At 37.2% G+C, this 23667-nt stretch overlaps 2 protein-coding genes across 2 annotated transcripts; one reads left to right on the forward strand and one right to left on the reverse strand.

Annotated features, from left to right (window-relative positions):
- Positions 1-2117: 2117 nt before the first annotated feature.
- On the forward strand, positions 2118-13503 carry has3 (hyaluronan synthase 3). The gene is made up of 5 exons (XM_005795790.2): positions 2118-2261; positions 8718-8811; positions 9360-9910; positions 11434-11535; positions 12415-13503. The coding sequence occupies exons 2-5, from the start codon at positions 8718-8720 to the stop codon at positions 13342-13344; spliced, it is 1677 nt and encodes a 558-aa protein (XP_005795847.1). The 5' UTR covers positions 2118-2261; the 3' UTR covers positions 13345-13503.
- Positions 13504-21384: 7881 nt separating this feature from the next.
- chtf8 (chromosome transmission fidelity factor 8) lies at positions 21385-23661 on the reverse strand. Its single transcript, XM_005795791.2, has 3 exons — positions 23522-23661; positions 22394-22517; positions 21385-21780 (listed from the first exon to the last, which is right to left on the reverse strand). Exons 1-3 carry the CDS (start codon positions 23539-23541, stop codon positions 21523-21525), a joined length of 402 nt encoding a protein of 133 aa, XP_005795848.1. The 5' UTR covers positions 23542-23661; the 3' UTR covers positions 21385-21522.
- Between the last annotated feature and the right edge of the window lie 6 nt (positions 23662-23667).

A 23667-nucleotide genomic window follows, 5' to 3' on the forward strand; every position in this document is an offset into this window, starting at 1 on the left:
TGTTAATTTTCCTGTGTTAATCTGCCAAGGGAACCAGTACTTTTTCATCAATATTAAGGAATTATTTGAAACAAACTCATATCTTTCTGAAAAGTTACCTGTAAGTTAGTTTTGTCTTATTTCAAATGTACTAAGAAATACACCAGAAACTAGACCAAAAATAGCTCTGTGAACAAACTTATCTAAAGTCTGCAGATGTTTTCAGAATGAGGCAACATGCAGATATTTTGGCTCTGGAGTTTTTAAGAGTCTATAAAAGGAGAAATGGTTGAGAGTTTTACACTGAAAGAGTCTCCAGAACCTCCTCAGTTACAGCTTGTTGGTGTGAATAATAAGCTGAAACACTGATGGTGTTTGCAGGGTTTTGATGATGCACTAAGACGCCAACATGCTTCCCATGATGCAAGAGGATTGATAAACCACCAACTTATGGCACTAGACTTATTAGAACATGAATGCTGCAGAAACACAGAAGTATTTTTGGTCTAGTTCCCTTCACACACATCTTGGGATGCTTAAGGAACACCAAAGCTAACTTACGAGTAACTTTTCAGCAAGATATAAGAGTTTGTTTTATGTCAGTAATTCCTTAATACTGGTGAAAATAATTACTAGTTCCAGATTATTTCACTCATAACATGGCATTTTCCCATGTTATATGTGAAATAATCTGCCAGTTAATATTTTAAAACTATTAATCGGTTAGTCAGATAAAAAATGTAATTAATTAAATGCAAAATGTATATTTTTTTTTACAGTTTTGGTGTAGTTACTGCTCTGTTTTGTTCTTCCAGCAAATGGCCTTTTTTGAGTCTATGCCAGTTAACAATTAATCGATTAACAAATTAGTTGACAACTATTTCAATAATCGATCACTATGATTAATCATGATTAATCTAGTATTAGTGATTAAATTGAATTATATTGAAACAATTGATTATTATGATTTATTGTGATTAATCAATTGTTAATCAATTAAGTTTGATTTTATTGAAATAACTGATCACAATTAATGGTGATTATTTGAATTGATTATTCAAATAATCAACTAATTTTGTATTTTAATCAGTTATGATTTATCTACTAAGAGATTAAGTTCAATTATATGAAAATAATCAGTCACTATTTAACCACTTAATTGTGATTAATTGTAAATTAATCATGATTGATTGGTAGTTAATTGATCAAATTCAAATATGTTGAAATAATAGATTAATCACAATAATCCAATTAATCATAATTAATTGTTAATCAAATTTATATTGAAAAAATTTGTTAATCGATTAAGTTTAAATAAATTTATATAATTGATTAATCACAGTCCGATTTATTGTTTCAACGCTAATATTAAGAAATTATTTATCTAAAACAAGCTGCCATGTTTTACTGAAAGTCACTTGTAAGTTAGTTTTGTCGTATTTGAAGTGTAATAAAATACTTGGTAAAGCTTTGTGTTTTTGCAGTGTTTAATGTGGTTAAATCCTCATGTGAGGAACCTCAGTGCTAAAATGACCTTATCTGTTTATCTGCAGTCCTGCTACTTGACCTGAATGAAATGTAATTGAGTAGCGTGGATAGTATTGATTCCCAGAGCCGCAGCGGTTTGTCCGACCTGCAGGACGTCAGCAGGGAGGAACGGAGGAGAAGGTGGAGGGAAGACAAATAATGCCATAAAGGGATGCTTTGAGTCAGCCAGAGAGGGGTGGAAGCTGGAGGCTGCATTGCAGAGAGAGAGTGAGCAGGTTGGGGTGCTGGAGGAACGAAGTGACAAAGATTCAGACTGCAGAGAGAAGCTGATTCTGCAGAGAGGAGAGAGGAAAACCTGAATCTTTGACCCTCAGACTTCATCCTTCAGGGCCTACTGTTGGGATCAGGAGTCGGGATGGAGAGTAACTGCAACCCAAAAGCTGCAGCGGCATCATCTGCAAGCTGAAAGCCTCGGATCGATCCCAGCTTGGGGGGTTGGAGGGTCTCCATGCTCCGGGACGGGACCAGGAGCTAGAGGGAGGAGGATAGGCGGAGGAGGCCGGCCCCCAGGCAGGGAGGAGGGTGGCGGTCTGAGCTGCCAGCTGTATTTTTGGATGTGGGATCTCCTGAATTAAGCGAGCAAGCTGGAATAAAGATTTAGTGTGAGCTGGAGAAGGGAGGGGGCCAGAACAAGGAGAGCGCTGTGCTGAGGAGAGGCGACGGCTGGACGTCCCGGCTGGACGGACGGAGATCTGGGGGGGAGGCAAACACACAGGGTCCACTGGATCAGGAAGGTAAGCACTTTAATGACCCCCAGACAGAGAAACAGGATTAATTAAACTGAATAAAAGTGAGATTAGACATTTGTGATGAAGCAGGATGAGGTTTGACGTCTGGCAGGTTGATGCAAACGCTGAATGAATGGATGCATTCAGAGACACAAACTGGATGGAAAGTTTGGGATAAGTAGCAGCTCAGCCACAGTGCAGGACAGTGTTCAGGTCTGGCTGCTCATGTTTGCAGAGAGATGCAGAAAGAATATTTCCAGTTTTATTCTGTGGGACTTTTCGAATATAAAGTTGATGGACCACATCGATCGACTAACATTTAGTCGATGGAGGGTCAACTGTCTTTCCATAATATAAAAATTTTCATAACATGCTATAGGTATATAAAAAGAAAAAACATTTAATTTCAACATTATTTTGTATGTATTGGATTTTTCTGTTATTACTAAACTTAGACATAAAATATAACAAAACAGGAACCTCTTAGGTTGCTGAATAGAAAAATAAAAGATGAAAACATGTTTAACATGTAATTCCTCATGAACAAATTTACAGATAGGGATACGGAATGGTCCTTTATTTGGCATTTTCGTGTAGCGTTATGTGTTGAACCTGACGTGATTTGTTCTGTATTTTTATAAATATAAATAAATATATATAAATATAAATAGTCAGGAATGTTAAAACTTCACTCCGTGACATTTATTAACTCACAACAGCCTCAAAATTAAGCATGTTTACTTGTACATGTTTCCATTTTTCTCTGTTGTGCCTCTTCTGTCATCACATGCTAGCCTTCGCAGCACATCAGTCATTTTTAAAAGAGAAGTTGACGAATGACCATAATTAAGTTGAAAATTAGGGAGCTGGTCGAGTGTTTATATCCCAAAACAACTTATGGGGCTTTTTGAGTGTTGATATTTTAAAACAACCGCATAAAGTGCATTTTGCATCCCATGTCGGACTCCGTTTGGACCGTTTCTCTTTCCCGCTCTAGCCTGGTCGCCATCTTTGTTGCTGTATTAACGGCTCCGCTTAAGGACGACCAGCTGCGCCCTCTGCTGGATGCTGGCCGCACTATAACAGTAAATTCAATTCTATTCAAATTCAATGCAGAAATACTTCATTAATCCCAAAAGGAAGTTAAATGTTGTTGTAACTCATTAATTTAGATTATTCAAAGAGTGAATGATAATAAAATATAATAGTATATTATATATTATTTTGGATATTTGGATTTTTTTTGGCCTCAACACATTTGTTCACTGATTTAGAGTATGTACCCATGACTCTCTGTAGCTAAAGGCCAGCTTGTAGTAGTTCTTTGTTATTGCTGGAAAGATGCCTTATTTTTCCTGCCATGTCCTAGTTCAGAAATCCCTTAATGTGTCTCCCTCCTGAATAAAAGTGGCAATATGTGCTTTAATAAGCTGTTCTTAGTCCTACTTCCAGTAAATCAGCCAAATAGCTTCTGTCTGAACATGAAATCCTGGCAAGAAAAAGGTACAACCCATTTTATACTCTAAGCTTTTATGTATCGGGACATAAAAAACTTTAAAAAGTCACTCCAATGTCTCTGAAAATTATTGAAATATAACCTGAGAGATTTCCTCTCATTATCCAAGGCTGGGCAATATAGCTTAAAGATTAAGTCTGATTTTATACCAGATCTGATTTTAATCGATTTGTTGTCACTTATGTTTCTAAAAAAATAAATTACCATATTTTATGATTAATTGTAAATGACAATAAAGATATTTCCACAGAGTGGTTTTGATTTCAGTCATCCCTCCTGTGAGGTCTAGGGATATTAGCTACAGACTCTGAGAATTGTTAATTACAAAAATATAGTCATAATATTAGAAGAACATCTTAAATTTATGAGAAAAAGCTTCTAGACTTAGCAAGATCTGACATGATTTTATTTGTGTGTTTGCTGTATGAGAGGACTTTCTTGTTCAGGCTTATTTGATAAGACGCCACCTAGTGGCAGCTTTTACCTGCTGTACTTTACTGTGGTTTATCATATTTACTCACATAAGCAGTTTAGTGTTTGCAGGCTTGCTCAGTTCTGAATTTTACTTATCTTACACAAAATTCACTTGCAAAGGAATCAGGAAGGTGGGAGACGGAGTTAATCATCACACATTCAGGTTTGTTCTTGCAGAAGGAATAAACACGCAGTGTCTGACGTTTCCGCAAAGTTTAAAAGTGAACTATTATAATTTCTTGATCACAATAGGATAGATCTATGGGCTATACAATTTTTTAAAACAAAATCATTCTTAGATGATGAGATTTTAGTCTGCCTATTGGAGCTCCTGTCAGAATGAGCGGTTTTAGGCTGTTTCAGCTGTTTCCAGCGTTGAAACGTTGAGTCCCCCCAACTCAACGTTTACGCTCGAACGTGAAAATGGCTGAAAACACAGGCACAATTATAGAGTCATACATCTCTGAACAGCAAAAGTGGAGCCTCCTGCGCAACCAATGAGAATGCAACAAGTTGTTTCTGAATGGCAAGCCAACTAAACTAAGTACTTGACGTTTCCAGCAGCCATTGTACAATGCATACAACAGTAAAACAGGCTAACTAAACATGTTGGTGCTCAGTTTGCTAGGTAACGGGCAGTGTCTCTTAATTTGGCTCATTGTTCATCAACAAACATTAACCTATTGCCAAAAAAACAGCTGGATGTTGTTGTTTAAACTACTTGGGCTGTTTTAGAAGCTGTGGAAACCCAAATTGAGTTACAAAAATGTGCAAAATATGAATTTTGCATAATTCACCCTCTTTAATGTCTTTCAGCAGACCAAAGGTGATGCTTTGTTTGTTCCACTAAACTTTCACAATGCTGATAATGTGCTATTATATTGGGTTTGGTTTCTGGTTTCATGGTGGTTTTTCACTTTAGAAAGAAAATCGAGCCCTTAATTAATTTTGGGATTTTTGTGATTTTTGAGTTGCAAACGTGCCAATTCCACGAATACAGTAACTTCATGGATAAATCTACTTGGGCCTCTTCATTCGTCTTGTTTGACTCCCGGTTTCTAGCTCACCTCTTGACCTTCAACCGACTATAATCAAACTCTCCATGTTCAGTCTCCATATGATGTGACCTTTGACCTCCAGGTGGCTCAGACCTCTGTTGCTGCTTTGGCCTGTTAAATCATCCAACTTCTTTTCCCTTTAATTCGTCTTCATTACCAAAGACAGACTTGATCCAGACAGAAATCCCAGTAGATCATCAGGGATTCCCAGTTAAAACTGTATTATTTTGCTGTTTCAAAGGGAACATGGAGGAGGGAAATCCAGTCTGACTAATTTATATTCTCTCCATTATATCACACACGAAGCTGTAAACATGATTGCACTGTCTAAGCTGTTAACATTAGATGTGGGTGGATTAGTCCAAAATATTGATAATATCAACACTAAGTCAGTATCTATAGTTTCAGATACCTTTATGAAATGTTATTTTATTTTTGTAAACAAAAAGATTTTACTGTAATCTGCTCTCCAACAATAATTTTTTGCCATTAATTAGAAAACAATGCACACAAAATTGTTACGTTTTTATATTGTTTCTGTTTATTGTATAAATATGCTATTAAAGTGTTTTGTATAAAGTTTACATTTGTAAACTTTATTTAAATTCTGTCCAAGGTTTTAACAAAATAATTCAAAAGAAAAATCACAACAATGCCTAGATATTAGAAGTTTGTTGCTATATCATAAATAACAGCTATAGCTAATGCACATCAAAAACACAAATCTTACCAATTATTTTTGTCTATTTTCTAGTACATAATATCTTAGTACACTTGAAATAAGACAAAACTAACTTACAATAAACTTCTCAGCAAGATAAAGGTTTTTACAAGCAAATCATTTCTTAATATTAATGAAAAAGGTAATATTTTACGTGGTAGACCATTTTACTTATCGAATTTAAATTCACATTTAAAATACTTTTGTATTTCCATTTAAGCATAAAACAGCTCAAGCGATTAAAAATCAACTGTTTTTTGGAAATAAATTAATATTTTTGGGTGTCTGAAAAATAAGTCGTGTCAAAAACGTCTGGAATGTAACACCACAAATCAGCAGGCACTGCCCGTTATCTGGCAACCCCAGCAGAGTTCCGCCGTTACCTAGCAACCCCAGCAGAGTTCTGCCGTTGCTTAGCAAACCCCAGCAGAGTTCCGCCATTACCTAGCAACCCAAGCAAAACTTCAACACATTTGGTCAGCTTGTTTTACCGCAGTATGCGCTGTAAAATGGCTGCTGGAAAAAACAAGAGTTTTGTTTTTGATTTGCAATCCAGAAACCACTTGCTGCATTCTTGTTGTCTGCGCAGGAGGCTCCACTTGTGCTTTTCAAGGAGGTACGGTTGTATAATTGCATCTATTTTCACGTGTGAGTGTTAGCCTTGAGTTGGAAGACGTGGCCAGCAGCAGTTTATTTGGGTTTAAAATGTCAAAAGGCTCTAAAACAGATAAAATCTCATTATCTAAGAATTATTTTGTGCAAAAAGTGTTTTGTATAGATCATAAACCTATCATAAGCTGCTCAAGGAAGCATTGTAGGTCACCTTTGATGACATCAAGTTTTCTTTATCTGGGAAAGGCAGAACCTTTTTCTATAAATTGTTCAGCAGTGTTAGCCCATGCTAAAATGAGTTGCAGGTTTAGAGAAACCAGGATTCCTCCAAAGCTCTGATTTCTGATTAAACTCACTCTAAATGGCTTTGATGACACATGAGCATAACTACGGAGAAATGTCTGGTTCACTCTGTGAAATTTTTTTTTCTGTCATGAATGTCATTTATCCCGGATCATCCACGGTGAAAATCGGTCAGATTGGGCGATAAACGTCTCCGTCCCTCAGAGCTGAATGTGATGTCTGGAAAGTCTGTGTGTCTGTGCTGTGAGAGCGGCCAGGTGGGGGCTGGAGGTAATTTTATGAATGAAAGGGCAGAATTGTTCCTGTTTCAACTGGTGCTGAGCTCCGGGTAAACCCCGCCTGGCCTTTAATTAGAGCTATTAACCCAGAGCGGGGCAGACTGGGAGGAGGGGACTGGTCGGACTGGTAGCGGGAGGTCGTCTGTGACGATGATGATGGAGTGTTTTCAGATGACTTTCATGGAAGCTCAGGAAAAGATGCATCACTCGGCTGGATGAATGAATGAACTGTCCAGAGACGAGTTTCTCTGAATCTGTACTGGAAAAAAAAACATAAATTTTTTCCTTATGTGTTGACCAGGCCCGTCACAATAAGCAATAAATCAATTAATCGCATGATAAATTAAAACAAACTCAATCATTTTCATTTGCATTATTCATTGTTTTTCTCTGTTTCCTCTTTTATTAAAACCTGGATGGGAAAAGTCTTCAGTCTGGCGTTTTGGTCTCACCTTGCCTTTTTTTGAAGGACAATTTGGTTCATAATTCATTTTATTTGTTGCTTCTGTTGTTTTGTTTATTTATTTTTGGATATTTGTCCATAATGTTAAACGTTCATTAAGGTTTATTGAACTTTGGCCTCTCACAATAATAAATTTTGCTGGATGATAAATTGTCCCAGAAGTTACTGCTATAAACTATAACATTGTTGTTTTTCAAGTATTGTAGTGTTTATTATAGTGTTAAAATAATACTTGTTTTTCAAGTATTATTATTGGAATAATAAGGCAAGAACACATTCTCAATGATAAAGGCCAGGCCTTTCCGTTTGATTTAACATCAACATAGTGTTTGGTTGATCTGTTGATTATATTTGGATTAACTGATTAATAATTGGATGGAGAAACGTGCCTGATATGAGATTTATTTTATAGAATTAGAACCATGTCAAGGTAAAACTTCCACTTGAGAATTTGTGGGTAAAACAAACATATAGAGAAAATATTTTCTTCATTTTAATGCAAAATGTTTATATTTTTGTACAGTTTTGGCTTAATTACTGCCCTGAGTAAGTTGTTCTGTCCTCTTTTATGTGTATGATGATTAATCAATTATTAAATTAGTTGAAAATTACTTAAATAATCGATTAATCGCAATTAATCATTTCAGCCCTACAGTGGTTGGCAGAATTGATCTTTCTCATGTTGACTGGTGGGCAGCAACAGCTACTTCTCCTAGGGGTTTACTCACAATGATCAGTTAATCAGTGGACATCATTGTGATTAATCGATTTATTGTGATTAATCCGATTAATCGTTTCAGGCCTCATTCAAATATTCCATAAAAACTGCACCATTACAAAGTTGATAACCTACAATTTGCTTTAAATGTTTTCAGAATAAATGGAAATGTTTGCTCACACTCACATTGATCAGTTATTAAAATAGTTTTTATCATTTAGCCAGTTTAGTTTTCTCCAAAGTCCTTTGCACTGTATAAACGAACTGATTTGTTTTTGTTGCTTTTCCTCTTATTCCTGGTCTTGACTTCCTCCACCAGATGCCCTCTCGCTGCAGGAATGCGCTGAACATCGTGGCCACCACCCTGTTTGCTGCGGTGGTTCTGTTCACCATCCTTCTGGCCTACGTCACAGGTTGTCTTCTCTCACCAGCTGCATTTACATTAAACATATAACCACTTTAATTAGAATTACGAAAATAAATTAGCTTAATGGAAACATGGAAATAAAAAAAAAACAAAAAACAAACATGTCTTGGTGCTAGGATGAAGTGCTTTTTCGTCCATATCGGAATTAGTGTATTCTGCAAAACTGCATTAGAAACACCAACCGGATGTTACTACTGGCGGAAATGACAAAGAAGACCACAGAAAGTTTTAGGAAGATGATGGCGCACTGTTTTTTAAAATGTCTTATTGTGTGAAAAAAATTTATCCAAAGCATTTCTTTTTTAATGGAAATAGCAAAACTGTGTTATTGTTGTTTCTTTCTAACTTTAGCGGCATATCGACAAAGTTTTGCACACATTTGTCATGGAAACACAGCTACACTTAGAGTAGGAATGATGAACCTGTTGGTGTGGGTGGCCTTGAGCCTTGAGCCCCAAAAAGTCTTTGGTCGGCCCTGCTCAGTGTAACGTCTCCATGAGGAGAAACTGTGACGCTCATGTTTGGTTTCTGAAGGTTACCAGTTCATCCACACCGAGCAGCATCACCTCTCCTTCGGCCTCTACGGCGCCTTCCTCTCCCTCCACCTCTTCCTCCAGAGCCTCTTCGCCTTCCTGGAGCACCGGCGGATGCGGAGCCCGGCCCGGCCCCAGCACCTGCGCCGTTCCGTCGCCCTCTGCATCGCTGCCTACCAGGAAGACGCGGACTATCTGAGGAAATGCCTGCGCAGCGTCCGGCGGATCTCCTTCCCGGGCCTGAAGGTGGTGCTGGTGGTGGACGGGAACCGGCCCGAGGACCGATACATGATGGACATTTTCCAGGAGGTGATGGGCGGAGCGGAGCAGGCCGGCAGCATGGTGTGGAAGGGGAACTTTCACAGCGATGGCGGGGAAGGAGGAGGCGTTGGAGGAGGGAGGAGGAGCGCGGTGCACATGGAGGAAGCGTCCCGGGTGGCCCGGCTGGTTAAAGGCCGCCGCTACTCCTGCGTCATGCAGGAGTGGGGCGGGAAACGGGAGGTGATGTACACCGCCTTCAAAGCTCTGGGCGACAGCGTGGATTATGTTCAGGTAAGAAAAACTCCTTCAAAATCTCACCAGGTGGTTAAAATTTCGCTTTTCCTATGAAAAATGTCACAATAACATATTTTGCTGGACAATAAAATTGTTCCAGAAGTTATTACGATTAACAATATCGTTGTTTTGAGAACATTTTCAAGTAATATTATGCTAATGGCAAAATAAGGCAAGAACACTTTCATACAGATGAATAAACTTTAAATTCTAATGAACATTTAACACTGAAACTGGCTGACATTTTGAATATCCAAAATAAATCAACAAAACAACAAATAAAATTAATTATGAAGATTATTTAAGCAAAATTGTCCCTCAAAAAATTGATAGTTGCCAAACTGAAGACAAATTTTGGTAGGAGAAAGAGAAATAAAGTTAAATCATAAAAATGGAAATTATTGAACTTGTTTTAGCTTATCATGCGATATCTCCAACCACAAAATTAAAGGAACTACTTATTTATTGGAACTACATGTTAGGTCCAATGTAGATATAAAATAAATAATAAACTCCTTCCAAAAAACTCAAATCAAAAAACTAAATTTTTCGGTTAATTTCAGAAATTTTCTAGAAAAAAATAAGAACATTTCTGAGCTACAAAAGTCAAAACGTTGCGAGAAAAAACAGAAATTTTGAGATTGATCTCAGAAATTTTCTAGAAAAACTTTGATGTTTTCTAGTTTCAAAAGTCAAACATTTGCCAGTAAAAAAAAGATTGAAATTTTTAGGTTAATCTCAGAAATTTTGTAGAAAAATATGTGGAAATTTCCAAGCTTGAATAGTAAAAAAAAATAGCAAGAAATTATGAGATTAAATAATCTCAAAATGTATTACTTAACTAATATAATGACCAATATGTGAGATTTACTAATTAATCTCACATATTATCTAGAAAAGTCTTCAAAATTTATGTCTTTCAAAAGTTGGAAATGTTCTAGAACAAAATGTTGAGATTAATCTCAACATTTTCCAAGTTTGTTCTAGAAAACTTTTGAGATTAATCTAAAAATTTGAGGTTTTTGGTTAAAAGTTACCCCTTTTTTCTACCTATTATCTACCTACCTACAATGGCCCTAATCTTTACTTTCATCAATTAGCAAATCATTATTTAATTTGTTAATTTCCATCAATTTCCATATTTTTCAGATTTTAGAAAGTTTGAGTAAAGTGTTTCACATGTTTTCACTGTGAAACATGAAAACATGTTTCAAACTCTTAAATTCTCCAATATTCGGCTTTTAAGACACGTTAGTGTTAGAAGTGGGTGATTTTAGACATTTTTGTACTTCTGCTCCCAAAACAGTCTAAACACTCAAAACCCCCTCATCTGCTGCGTCGCGCTCCGGGTCAGAGGTCGACCTGCTGATGTGAAACCTGAATGATCCAGCTCACGTCTCTGTCAGCAGTCCTTCATTTCTCTGCAGATTTTTTACGCATAATCAGCAATCCTTGTTCTGCAGCAGCTGCAGCCTGAATTTGACCTTCTGAATTATTCAACCCTTTGTCTTGCTGTACAGGTGTGCGACTCGGACACTGTTCTGGACCCGGCTTGTACTATAGAGATGCTGAAGGTTCTTGAGGAAGACCCGATGGTGGGGGGAGTCGGCGGGGACGTGCAGGTAGGGAAGCTGATCGTTGATCTGAAGGATCTTTGTGATTCGTTTTCTGCAGTGAGCAGAGCTGAGAGAGCTCTCAGTCTGGAGGAAACCATCTGAAACATTGACAGACTTAAAAACATCTGATCCATGTTATAAAGAATTAAAATTAGGGCCGAAACTAACGATTAATTTAGAAAGCGATTATTCTGACGATCAATGGGATAAAAACTGTTACAGTTTTTTTTTAAATTATAATTTATTTCTGCTTTTTAACAGAACAATGAACAACATATATACGATATGCCCCCATTTTATATGCTTTCTGTTTAATTAATATTTTATTAATTTTCTGTAACCTCTGTTTGTTGTTTATTTTTTTAGTTATCTACTTTTTATCTACCTTCTTGTTTAAATAATTGCTGGGTTTTTTGTGTGCTTTGTTTTATTTTTGGTTTATCTTTGGAGAACAAATTACTTGAGACAGTCATTTATATATACATTTTATATTTTTATACAATATTCAAGCCCTAATTTAAATTAGAAAATAAACATTTTGCATTGATTTAATGTTTAACCTGACCATTTCATGCATCTATAAAAATACTTCTAACATCAAGATGTGAAAACATCAATACAGTGTAGGTCTGATGTGTTGATTATTTTTTGGATAAATTGATTAATAATTTGATAAAATAGGATTTTTTTTTAAAACAGAATTTAGACCAGGTGAAGCTAAAAGGAATAGCGGAGTTGTAGGAGAAGGTTCTTTAATCTTGAATGCTCAGTGTTTGTATTTTTGCAGAGTTTTGGCTTAATTTCTGCTCTGACTGTGTTGTTCTTTGCTGAAAGAAAATTCTTTGTTTTCTACAAGACATTTCTCTGCACCGTGTCGCCCTCCAGATCCTCAACAAGTACGACTCGTGGATCTCGTTCCTGAGCAGCGTGCGCTACTGGATGGCCTTCAACATCGAGCGAGCTTGCCAGTCCTACTTCGGCTGCGTCCAGTGCATCAGCGGCCCGTTGGGGATGTACAGGAACTCCTTGCTGCAGCGCTTCCTGGAGCCCTGGTACCACCAAACCTTCCTGGGCTCCAAGTGCAGCTTTGGCGACGACCGCCACCTCACCAACAGGGTGCTCAGCTTCGGCTACAAGACTAAATACACGGCGCGGTCGCAGTGCCAGACGGAAACACCCACGCAGTATCTGCGTTGGCTCAACCAACAAACACGATGGAGCAAGTCTTACTTCCGTGAATGGCTCTACAACGCCCTCTGGTTCCACAAGCACAGTCTGTGGATGACCTACGAGTCGGTGGTCACCGGTTTCTTCCCCTTCTTTCTGGTCGCAACAGTGATCCACCTGTTCTACCGCGGGCGGCTCTGGAACATCCTGCTCTTCTTGCTGACGGTGCAGCTGGTTGGGATGGTGAAGGCCACCTACGCCTGCTTTCTGCGAGGAAGTTTGGTCATGATCTTCATGTCGCTCTACTCTCTGCTCTACATGTCCAGCTTGCTTCCTGCCAAAATGTTTGCCCTGCTCACCATCAACAAGGCCGGATGGGGAACATCTGGCCGCAGGAAGATAGTGGTCAACCTCATTGGTGCTGTGCCGGTCACAGTTTGGGCGCTGGTGCTGCTGGGAGGCGTGGCGTATACCGTCTACTGTGAAACCCAGGAGCCGTTCAGCGAAACGGAGAAGGCCTTGTTGATAGCGGGGACAGTGCTGTACGCCTGCTACTGGCTCATCCTGCTGGTGCTGTACTTAGCCATCGTAGCTAAACGATGCAACAAGAGGGAGGAGCAGTATCACCTGCCGTACGCGGAGTCCTGAACCGCGGCGGCCGGATGGTTTCCAGGTTTCACTGCAGTTTGACTCTACAAGGTGGAGCAAAGAGCTGGGATCTTCAACACTGGTGCTACAAAGACGAGAATCTGAAATCTGAGAGATGGATGGTGCTTTGTACTGTTTGGATTCAGGTCTTAAAGCTGCAGAGTGACTTTTATAAAAAAATATATGTTTTAAAACTGTCACTTTGTCATGAGACATTTAATCTGTGAAAAGATCGATATGATTTATTTCCTCCCTGAGACCAAAAACAACCAGAGCCAGGAGGCGGGTTTCAGCACCGTTAATCAAGCTCACATACTGGCTGCTAAATGTGCTAATGGCGGAAACAACTCAGATGACAGGAAAATCTTTTATCCACCGTCATCGGTGGCTATGCTAACTAGCTTTAGCCTCCACAACAAGGTCTGCTGATGTTGAAAAGTTGTAGTAGGGATCAAGCAGGGAATGGAAGGGATGAGAAGCTCTACACAAGATTGTGATTGACAACGCTTAGACCCCCCCTCCTGACTCTGATTGGTTGTTTTCTTCAGACAGAAGAAAAGTAGTAGCTCAGAGAGAAAGTGGAAGAGATCGATCTTTTTACAGATTATCTGTCTCATAACAAACTGTCATGCCATGCAACAGTTCTAACAAATATGTAAAAAACATATTTTTATAAACATTACGTCTGCAGCTGTTCAGATGGACATGTAGGTATTGAGGAGAAGTTAGCGGCAGATCTGTGATTTTTTATTTTTTTATTTTTTTACAAAGCAGAAGTGAGAAAATTAGAGGAGGAAACATCAAAGTCCCTGATGTGCCTGAGGCAAAATTTAAAAATTTTTAAAATCCAGTCCCAGTCCGGTCCTGTACAGAGGTGGGTAATAACTAGTTACATTTACTTGAGTAACTTTTTGGAAAACAAATTACTTTTAGGACTATATTTACTATGTTGTACTTTTAACTTTTACTTGAGTAACTATAATTAAGTGTCTCTACTCTGGAGTAAAATGTCTGGATACTGTGAATAACTTCACTGAATGAAGAACAAACTTATTTTAATATGAAACTGTCAGAAGTTTCATATTGAAAGAAATTGATTTGGATTTTTTTTTACCCTTTTGCCTTATTTTATTATTTTGTAATTATGTTATTTCAGAAAACTTGCTAAGCCTGGTGGTTGGGGCGATGCAGTCATCTGTCGTGTTTTTGAGTTAAAAAATGTTTATAGATGACAGGAAGTTTGAAAATATCAGTTTGTAATTTTGTATTAATAGCAATATCTAAACACCAACTACAAAGTCTTAAAAAGACAGACATAAAAAAATACAATTAAAATAAATATAATTTTTTGCACTTTAGTTGTTTAATCCGAAATAAAGTGTCCAAAATTTTTATCCGCTACTTATTGTTGTTAGCGTGTAGATCGGTGGAGACAGGAAGTGATTAGAGAGTAAAAAAAGACGCCTGATGTCAGTTTCTTATGTGTTGACATATTGACCACATCGTGCTGCCTTTATGCTTCCAACCATCTTATCAGAGACTCTTTAACTCGTCTTTGCTATCACTGTCAATGGTTCATTAAAAAATCTATAATTAATAAACAATGTTTAGCCAAATTAAGCCTGGTGGCCCGCCAGGCTTATAATACACTGAATTTATATGAATTATTTTCACTTTGAGTTTTAAAATAACTAAATTTCCTCTTAATAGACTTTTCATCAAATACTTTTTAACTCTTAATTGGATGGCAACTCTTACTTGAATACATTTTTAGCTACTCTGCCCACCTCTGCATATCTACTATCTCTAAACTGTTAAATGCATTTCTGCTTCGGCACACCTGTCTCAAATTAATTACTCATTATCAGGCCTCTGCAGAGTAAAAAGGTCCTAATGAACAATTTGATTCAGGTGTCGAACAAGAGAGCCATCTAAAAGTTGAGTAGCAGCTCTCCAGGACTGGTCTTTGGGACCCATCATGTACAACCAGCCAATAAGAAAACATGCAAGCTGCAGAGTAAAAACATGCCCTGATCTGAGGGTAGTGCAAGTCTAATTTTAGAATGATGATTAAATTAAAATAGCGGGGAGAATGGGAGCTCTCAGTTGGTCAAAAATAAAGAAAACACTGCAATGACAAAGCTAATACCTGAACGTTTGGTGAAAAAGTGAAAAGTTGGACTGAAAGGTCAGTAGTTTCTCTCAACTTCTGTCAAAACAACACAAACTGGTCAAGAGTTGCTGTATTTCTGTCACAACTCCCACCCAGCTGGTGGAATCGAAGTGTCAGTTAGCCAGAAACAATCTGAGGGTGATCGCTGCGAAGCAGAACCTGAAGAAATCAGTTATTTCTGGCATTTGCTGTTTTGTTTCAAGGTAATCTGAAAGCAAACAGTGTGGAGAGTCCAGAACCCAAATATTTAGAAGAAACAGGGAACATTTTCACTCAGGGGACATTTTTTTAAAGTCCTGATCTATTATTCATAGTGTATTTTTATGTTTCTTTCTTCGGCAAGAGATTCATTTTTAAAATGGTCTTGATCAGTAGTTCTCCAAGATTTATGAAGTTTTCTTTAAACTTTGGTTGTTTTTCACTCGTTTTCTGTTTAGTCTTTGCACCTGGCCATTTTCAGATTTTTCATTTTGGTTGTAAAGCCAATTAATTTTAACTAATACTCATAACCTCAATGGATGAACAGTGTTGAGTCAATAGAAAACTTAAACCTTTGTTAAATTTGTTCTTTAGACATCTTTCATTACCAGAAACCAGTCACCAAAACACATTTAGTTTGCATTTCTTTTGCTGGAATAAGAAAAAAAACAACTAAAATATTGCAGTTTTACAGACATCAAATAGTAAATTAGCTTCAACAAAGAGATTTCCAAACAGCAATTACCTAAAATAGCATCATTTGAAGAATTATACTTTTTCTCTGTTATTGCAATAATCTGAAAACTTTAGAGAACTGTAGAAATTTTTACATTATTCTCTGCCTCATAAAAATCACTACATTAGCTCAGCTGAGCCTGTCTTAGTTCTGTCAACATAAACTTAGCTCCACTGAATTTAGCCTACCCTAACATATCTTAGCTTTTTTCTACTTACTCCTGTTTTGTGTTTGATTATCTTAGTTTGGGTTATATTACTTTTTTGTATTTGACTTTACTCCCCATTATCTTGCTTAAGCTACAATGCCTCCGATTAGCGTAGCCAGATTTAGCATGTATTAGTTTAGATTACGTTGTCTATCTGATCATATATTCGCTTACCTGATTATATCTTAAATACCATAAACAGTTAATCTATGAGATTATGAAGATGGTATAATCTACACAAGCAGATTTTTATCACCTTTTTGTAATTTTAATATTCATAAATGTTGAAACTTCTTTTTATGTTGAGTGAGCTCACCAGCTGCTAATAACGTGCCTTGACGAATATGACATCTGTGCCAATATTAACTTCTTATTTTTATAATTATTATTATTATGTAGTTTGGCCGCCATCCAGCAGAGGGCGCCGCTGGTCTTTTTTTTTTTAGCGGAGTCAGTTGATATAAACAAAGATGTCGGCGATATCGCAGAACGGAAAAGAGAAACGGTTTGTAGCGGTCCTGTTTAGAAATGTAAATACTGGACAGGTTTACCTCAGCAGCGTCAGAATATTATTAAAATTTACCCTTTAGGTTATGGAAAGACGGTCGGTGTTCTGTCAGATCAGCATACGCTATATCTATCAGACAAGTATACTGTCATTACCATATGATTTTATTTAATCAGCAACACAGAATCATGACGTAGATCGTCAGACATTTTGCTATTAAAAGCTGTACGACATCCTGACGTAGCGGTTTAGTAGGTTAATGAGTTTTACATGGGCGTGTTGTAGTGTATATAGACTCTGCTTATATACACTTTGAAACCACGACGATGCATGTGTATCTAACTAATTATCATTTAAAACTAATTACTTATTTTCGTCCCAACTTGTCGCGTATTCTGAACTGACAGCTCCTCTGACGGTCGGACTTCTTAATGAGCATGCGCAGGAATGCGTACTCACTGCATGTAGCTATAGACCCTTTTCACATGACGTCACACAACTTCCGTTTTGGCTCGAAGCTGTGTATCCTTAGTTCCGGTGTACATAGTAAGTAATGATAAAGTTGTCTATTTCATATATATATATATATATATATATATATATATATATATATATATAGAGAGAGAGAGAGAGAGAGAGAGAGAGATGTATAAATCTGACAGCATATGTTGATCAGACAGATCACCGGAGCATGGAGTTTACACAGTCTCTAAAACATTTGCCTAAAATAAGATTTGAAGATATATCACGATTTGCAAACCAGTTCTCTCTGACAAAAAAATCTAAATTAGACAAAGGCTACAAATTCTTCACCGAACAATACCTGTTTGACTATGAAGGTAGGTATTTTTGTTTTGCGTAACCGTTAGCTTAGCATTAGTGAATTTTGTTAGCTAGCTAACTACGTGACATAACTGTTCCTTAACCAAACCTTTTTACTGTTTTTGAACTATAACGTTTTAGGCTCTAATCTTGATCAGATTATTAAATTATAGACTGGAGTTGCCACTCATCCCATAAAATAGGGATTTGTTTGTTATAAGCAGAGATGTCCGGTGCCGCCGCTGCTTTGTAATGCCTTTAATCGGACCACTTTTTCGGTAACGAATAATCTAACGAGTTCGTATTTCAAATCCAGTAATCAGATTAAAGTTATTTATCCAAATCATTGCACATTAATATTTTCTTGTGTATTTATTTTTATTCCTTCTTTGCGTCTTTGGGAGAGACTCTGTGACAGTTAGCAGTGACAGAAACATGAACAGTGCATGGAGATGCGCATTTTGTTGCTGGAAAAACAGAAATATCGTCAAGCCCAACTGTTATTTGTGGCTTTTGTCTTGTTTTTATTTTCCATTAATACAGAAAACGAACCTCTAAACGTTACATCACTGACAGGCGGCGGTGTATATGTTTCCTAACTGTGGCTAAAGCTGCTGCTAGCTGGTTTACTCATGATCGGAAGCTGGTTCCTTTGAATACAGTTGGAGAATGGTAAATTGACAATGACTGATAACGGTTATCTAACACGTAAACACCGTTTTATAAAACACAGAAAGTGAACCTCTAAACGTTACAGCGCTGACAGAGAGTATATTTTTCCTAAATGTGGCTAAAGCTGCTGCTAGGTGGTTTACTCTCCGATCGGAGGCTGTTTATTTTATACACAGATAGAGAATGGTGAATTTACAATGATTAGTAACAGCTATCTAACACTTAAATGCTGTTATTATTAAACTTACCTTTTATTATATCCTTAAGATTATGAGAATGCGGGAAGTTTTCAGCTTGGTTCCCAAGGCAAAATCACACCGGAAGTAAAGATACCCAGTTTTGAGTTATGGCGGCCATTGTCTGACGTCACTGTGAAAAGGGTCTATTCTGACAGCGTATGATAATCTGATAGAACACCGGCCCTCTTCATAAGCGAAAACGGAGGGTTTTAAGAAAATGGCCGCTTGGGCGTGCCGTGGTGGCGGAGGGGTTAGGCGAACCCGCGACCCTCAACGCGGCTGTCGCGGGTTCGACTCCCGGACCGTTTACCGCATGTCTTCCCACCTCTCCTGTCAGCCTACTTTGAAAAAGGGACACTAGAGCCCACAAAAAGACTCCTTGCGGAAAAGAAAATGGCCGCTTATTGATCATAAGATTAGCTCATTCATGATAACCTGCGTCCCCCTCTGTATTTATCAAGGTCAAGCGCAACGATTTGAGTGAAAATTAGCTTATGGCAGCTAAAGTCCAAAGAATTAAAAAAAAAAAACTTTAGAAAGCTACTGATCAGGACTATATTAAAGATGATAACGTATGGAATATTCGGCAACTTAAAACTCAACAGACAGAAATGAAGGAAGGGAAATCTGATTTTTATGACTGGTTTTTCAGAGTCTGAACCCAGCAGCTTTGACTCCGTCCCACTGGTCACCAACAGCACAATCACCTGTCCGAGCAGAAAATCTGAATCCTCAAGCAGCTGGATTTCTGGTGCTGTCCAGGACTAATTTATTGTTCATGAGGGTCCAAGCCTCCGTTTACAGCCTCTACTACAGTTTCATTCATCAATTCAGAGATTGCTTTAAACATGTTCCTAGGATGCCAGCTTTCATGTTTTTCTATCGAACATTGTTCTTTTAACTGCTGATATTTGGGTCATTTTACGTCAAATGGACTTTGTTCAAAACCGTGTAAAGACTGAACACCAAAGAGATTTAAGTTATAAAATCCGGGAGCGTGTCTCCAGTGGGACTTTCTCTTTTAATTTATGTTTTTCTGTTGTTGTTTTGTTCAGTTTTAAATGTATAGATTCAAAAAGGACTTGTACATTAAAAGAAAAAAAATGTCTTTTTAAGATATCATATGAGTTCTTGGTCCGCCATCTTGGAGGGACAGCGGAAGCTAAATCCTAAACAACGTATTTTTTTCTGAGACAATTTAACAGCTTACAGATTTCTTGTTTCAGGTTTTTTTTGGTCACAAACAAATCTTTCAAACAAATTAGAATTTATTTTTAAATCACGAATTAATATAATTAATGTTATTGATCTAACATTATTTACTTATAACACATTCTGTAAGACATTTCCCCCCACATTATAACATGCTAACAAGCACTTTTTAAATCAACATTAAGGAATTGTTTTTTCTTGAACCAAGCACCAATATTTTGCTGAAAAGTTAGTTTTGTCTTATTTCAAGTGTACTGAGAGATTTGCACTAGAAACTAGACCACCTGGTTGTTTCTTACTTTTGGATCTCACTTCAAAATAATAATCCTTGACAGTTTTTCTCATTCTGTTTGCCATTTCAGGACCCAAACATGGCACCCATCCTCACCATTGGGAACTGTTCCACTAAATTCATGTTTTTTGACTTTGGAAAACAAGTTTAGAGGTTTGTGAAGTGTTTATTGGTGAGCTGCTCAATGAATTGGTCCATTCAGTCATGGGGGCCTCTGACAGGCGGCCATTTCTTTTAAACGTGTGGAAACGCCTTCATCAAACACACACTATAAGCCATTAGCATTCTGGTACCATGTTGCTGCTGCAGCAGAGAGGAAGACCCTGAATGTTTGTCAGCAAACTTATGTTTTCTGACGATTTTTGGATGAAACCGGAACTTTTTATTCGGTTTGTCAATGCTGCCCCCTGCTGGTCAGATAGTGGTTTTGCTCTGAAGGCGGGAGGTCCAAACTGTTATTTCAACCACTGTGACTTGAACAGATTGTCAAATTAGGGAGATTAACTCAAATTTTATAGGGAATAAGTAAAAATGTGTAAAATATCTTAAAATAAATGAATGTTTTACAGCTGAAACATACTCTAACATGTAATCGAAGTACAATTTTGATCTCATTAAGAACAAAAATCCCCATTGAGAAATGTCCGTTTCTAACTGCTGCACTTATTTGTACCTACTGCTTTATCATCCTTTTCTTAAAACCTAGAGTTATCAGTTTATTTTAGATTATAACGGATTATTCTGACGATTAACCGATTAAACGGATAAAACCAGATTTTTGAATTTAACCATTTATGCCTTTTTATACAATATTAGAAATACATTAAAATATGCAAAAAACCAACAACTAATTCCCTTTTTTAAATAAGAACGTAAACATTAACTAAAATGCAATAACACAGCATTCCTTTAGTAAATGTGATCGGGGTAAAACTAAAACATATTTACAGACAAATGTGTTTTTCCAGCAAGTGGCTTCTGAATATTCCAGTTAATGATTAATTTATTACTAAATTGGTTGACAATTATTCCAATAATCAATTCATGATGATTATTTCCAATTAATCGTTTCAGCCTCAGTGTATTTTTGACACATCTTTATCAGAGCTGTGAATAAATGTGGCTGATTTAAATAAACTGAACAGATGAAGCAAAAAATAACTGAACAGATTATAAGGCAACAATCAAAACCACTCATGCAGTTTAGATATCATTTAATTACGTTAGGGATAGGAGAGAAAAACATTTCAATCCAAACAGAGGAGAAAAACGTCACAAAGCAGCACTTTAAAACACAGAACCAGCCTCTGACCCGTTTGGACCGGCCAGTAAGCGTCCTATACTTTCTTGGGAACATTTGTGATGATGGGTTTGGGGCGAGTCTTAAAGATCAGTTTCCGTTTAATGAGAGCCGACACCGAGTAGGACGTGGAGGAAGAGGAAGGTTCTTGCTGGTCCGTTTCCATGGTAACGTCACCGGCAGCATCGGTGTCCTGTGAGTGTCCGGAGTGTTTGGTGAGGACAGCGAAGGGTTTCTCCAGTTTGACCTGCTTCCCGTAGAGAATGTGATGTCCTACAACCAGCACCGGCACCCCCTGGTGGACAAAAGACGAACAGCACAGGAAGTTGAGAGTAGAACTGTGGATGTTTTTCTTCTTTTCCGTCGAGTGAAAATGTTTGTAGGTTCTGTACACTTTTCACAAGAGTAAAATTCAAGAACTTTTCAAGGTAAGTTTTCAAACTTTTCCAGCACCACACCTTGGAAATAAAAACAACACATGTGAACTGAAAAGATAGTTTCAATTCACAATTGAAAAGTCTTGGAGACATTTGTGGAAGGAAAGCAAAATATGTTTGAAAGACAATTAACTGATACTAAATTTAAAGAAAGTTACAAAAAAACACCTTTTTTTTTCTGCTAAGATTTATGTCATTTAGTAAATAGGAATAATTTGATGTAAAACAAGATAAGTTTGCTCTTTATAAAGACAATTAAATGAAAATGGCATATATTTTTTGTCCAGCTTTGGTTTAATTTTTGATCTGATGTTTTCCTTAAAGCAAATTGACTTTTTTTTTGTCTTTATTCTCCCGTTAACAATCAATAAATTAGTAAATTTATCACTATTAATTGTTTCAGCCCAGTTAAAATGTGCATCTGATCTTGATTGTGAGTGGATGGTTTCAATGGGTGTGAAGGATCTCCACCTCCTTGGTGTAGAGCAGGTCTCCCATCACGTTACCCGCCAGCCCAGAGTTGCGTCTGGACATCATCTCTCCCTGCAGCTCCACCAGCAGCCACTCTGGAGGGCTGCTGCCGTCCACGCTGCCCCTGCAGGAGCACAAACACACGGTACGCTCTGGTTAAACAGGAAGTTCTGTCATTACTTCTGCAACTAAAACAGAGCAAATTCTTCATAGAGAAAAACAGGACAGAGGGGAAATATTTACATGTTTATTTCTCATGAAAACCTCATAAGATGTTTTTATGATCCCAGTTTACATTAAAAAGATTCATAAGAACAGAACAATATTTATATAGTGTCATACAAAAGTATTTGCACCATTCTTGTCATGTTACCACCACAATATTCATTGTAATTTTCTGGGACTCTAAGCGATAGAGCAATACAAAGTAGATTAGGTCTGTCACATAAAACTCGAATAAAAATGAAATCTGGAGCAATTCAAGGGGTTTAAATACTTTCGCAAGGCGCTGCACGCACCCCAGTGCTAATCAGTTGTTGGAAAACATATAGAAAATAACAGCAAAATTACCAATGAACTAAAGAAAATGATGGTGTAAGCAGAAAATTAAAAATAAAATATTTAAAAAATATATATAAATATAAAGCATCCCACAATCGGGACTATTTTTAGTTCATAAAATAAAAAAATATATAAAATTGTCTAATTCTATTTTTATTTGCTTCCTAATGAGATAGTTACAGAAGTTCTATTATTTATTAATATTAGTTATATTAATTTATAGATTAAAATAATGATATTTTGTGAATTTCATCTAACTTAGGAGATAAATAAGGTTTATAACATCACCTAATTAAAATTAAAATGCTTTCGCCTGCAGCTTATACATCGGAACGATATTTGAGGAGCACCAGTTAAAAATATTTCAACAACTTTAGAGGGAAGTAAATAAACTTTTATGATTATTTTTATGACTCACAAATAAGCCCCGCTATCCATCTTTTAATACTTTTTTCAAATCTAAACCTGCTGCTGTTATTCTGGATCTTTTGGAAAACTATCCGCTAGAAATACGAAAACCTTCTGTGAAATAAAATGAAATAAAATGATAAATATCGGAGTTTTTACCGTATGAATATCTGAACCATCCTGCTGAGAACCAACCAGCCGCAGCGTCTTTAAATCCGCATGAAAAGGTTCATTAGGATAAACCCGAAGCGACTGTCCAAGGAATCCGAACTGCTCTGTTTACATTCAGCTTCCCGCCAACCGGA

Source organism: Xiphophorus maculatus, chromosome 2, assembly GCF_002775205.1.
Source record: "Xiphophorus maculatus strain JP 163 A chromosome 2, X_maculatus-5.0-male, whole genome shotgun sequence".
NCBI classification, from domain to species: Eukaryota; Metazoa; Chordata; class Actinopteri; order Cyprinodontiformes; family Poeciliidae; genus Xiphophorus; species Xiphophorus maculatus.

Excerpts from the sequence above, each read along its gene's own strand:
- has3 (XM_005795790.2), top strand. The coding sequence starts at position 8,718 with ATGCCCTCTCGCTGCAGGAATGCGCTGAACATCGTGGCCACCACCCTG. Across the intron at positions 8,812-9,359 it reads CCTTCTGGCCTACGTCACAG|GTTACCAGTTCATCCACACC; the intron begins GTTGTCTTCTCT and ends TGGTTTCTGAAG. Across the intron at positions 11,536-12,414 it reads GAGTCGGCGGGGACGTGCAG|ATCCTCAACAAGTACGACTC; the intron begins GTAGGGAAGCTG and ends GTCGCCCTCCAG.
- chtf8 (XM_005795791.2), bottom strand. The coding sequence starts at position 23,541 with ATGGTTCAGATATTCATACG. Across the intron at positions 22,518-23,521 it reads ATGGTTCAGATATTCATACG|GGGCAGCGTGGACGGCAGCA; the intron begins GTAAAAACTCCG and ends GTGCTCCTGCAG. Across the intron at positions 21,781-22,393 it reads ACCTGCTCTACACCAAGGAG|GGGGTGCCGGTGCTGGTTGT; the intron begins GTGGAGATCCTT and ends TTTGTCCACCAG.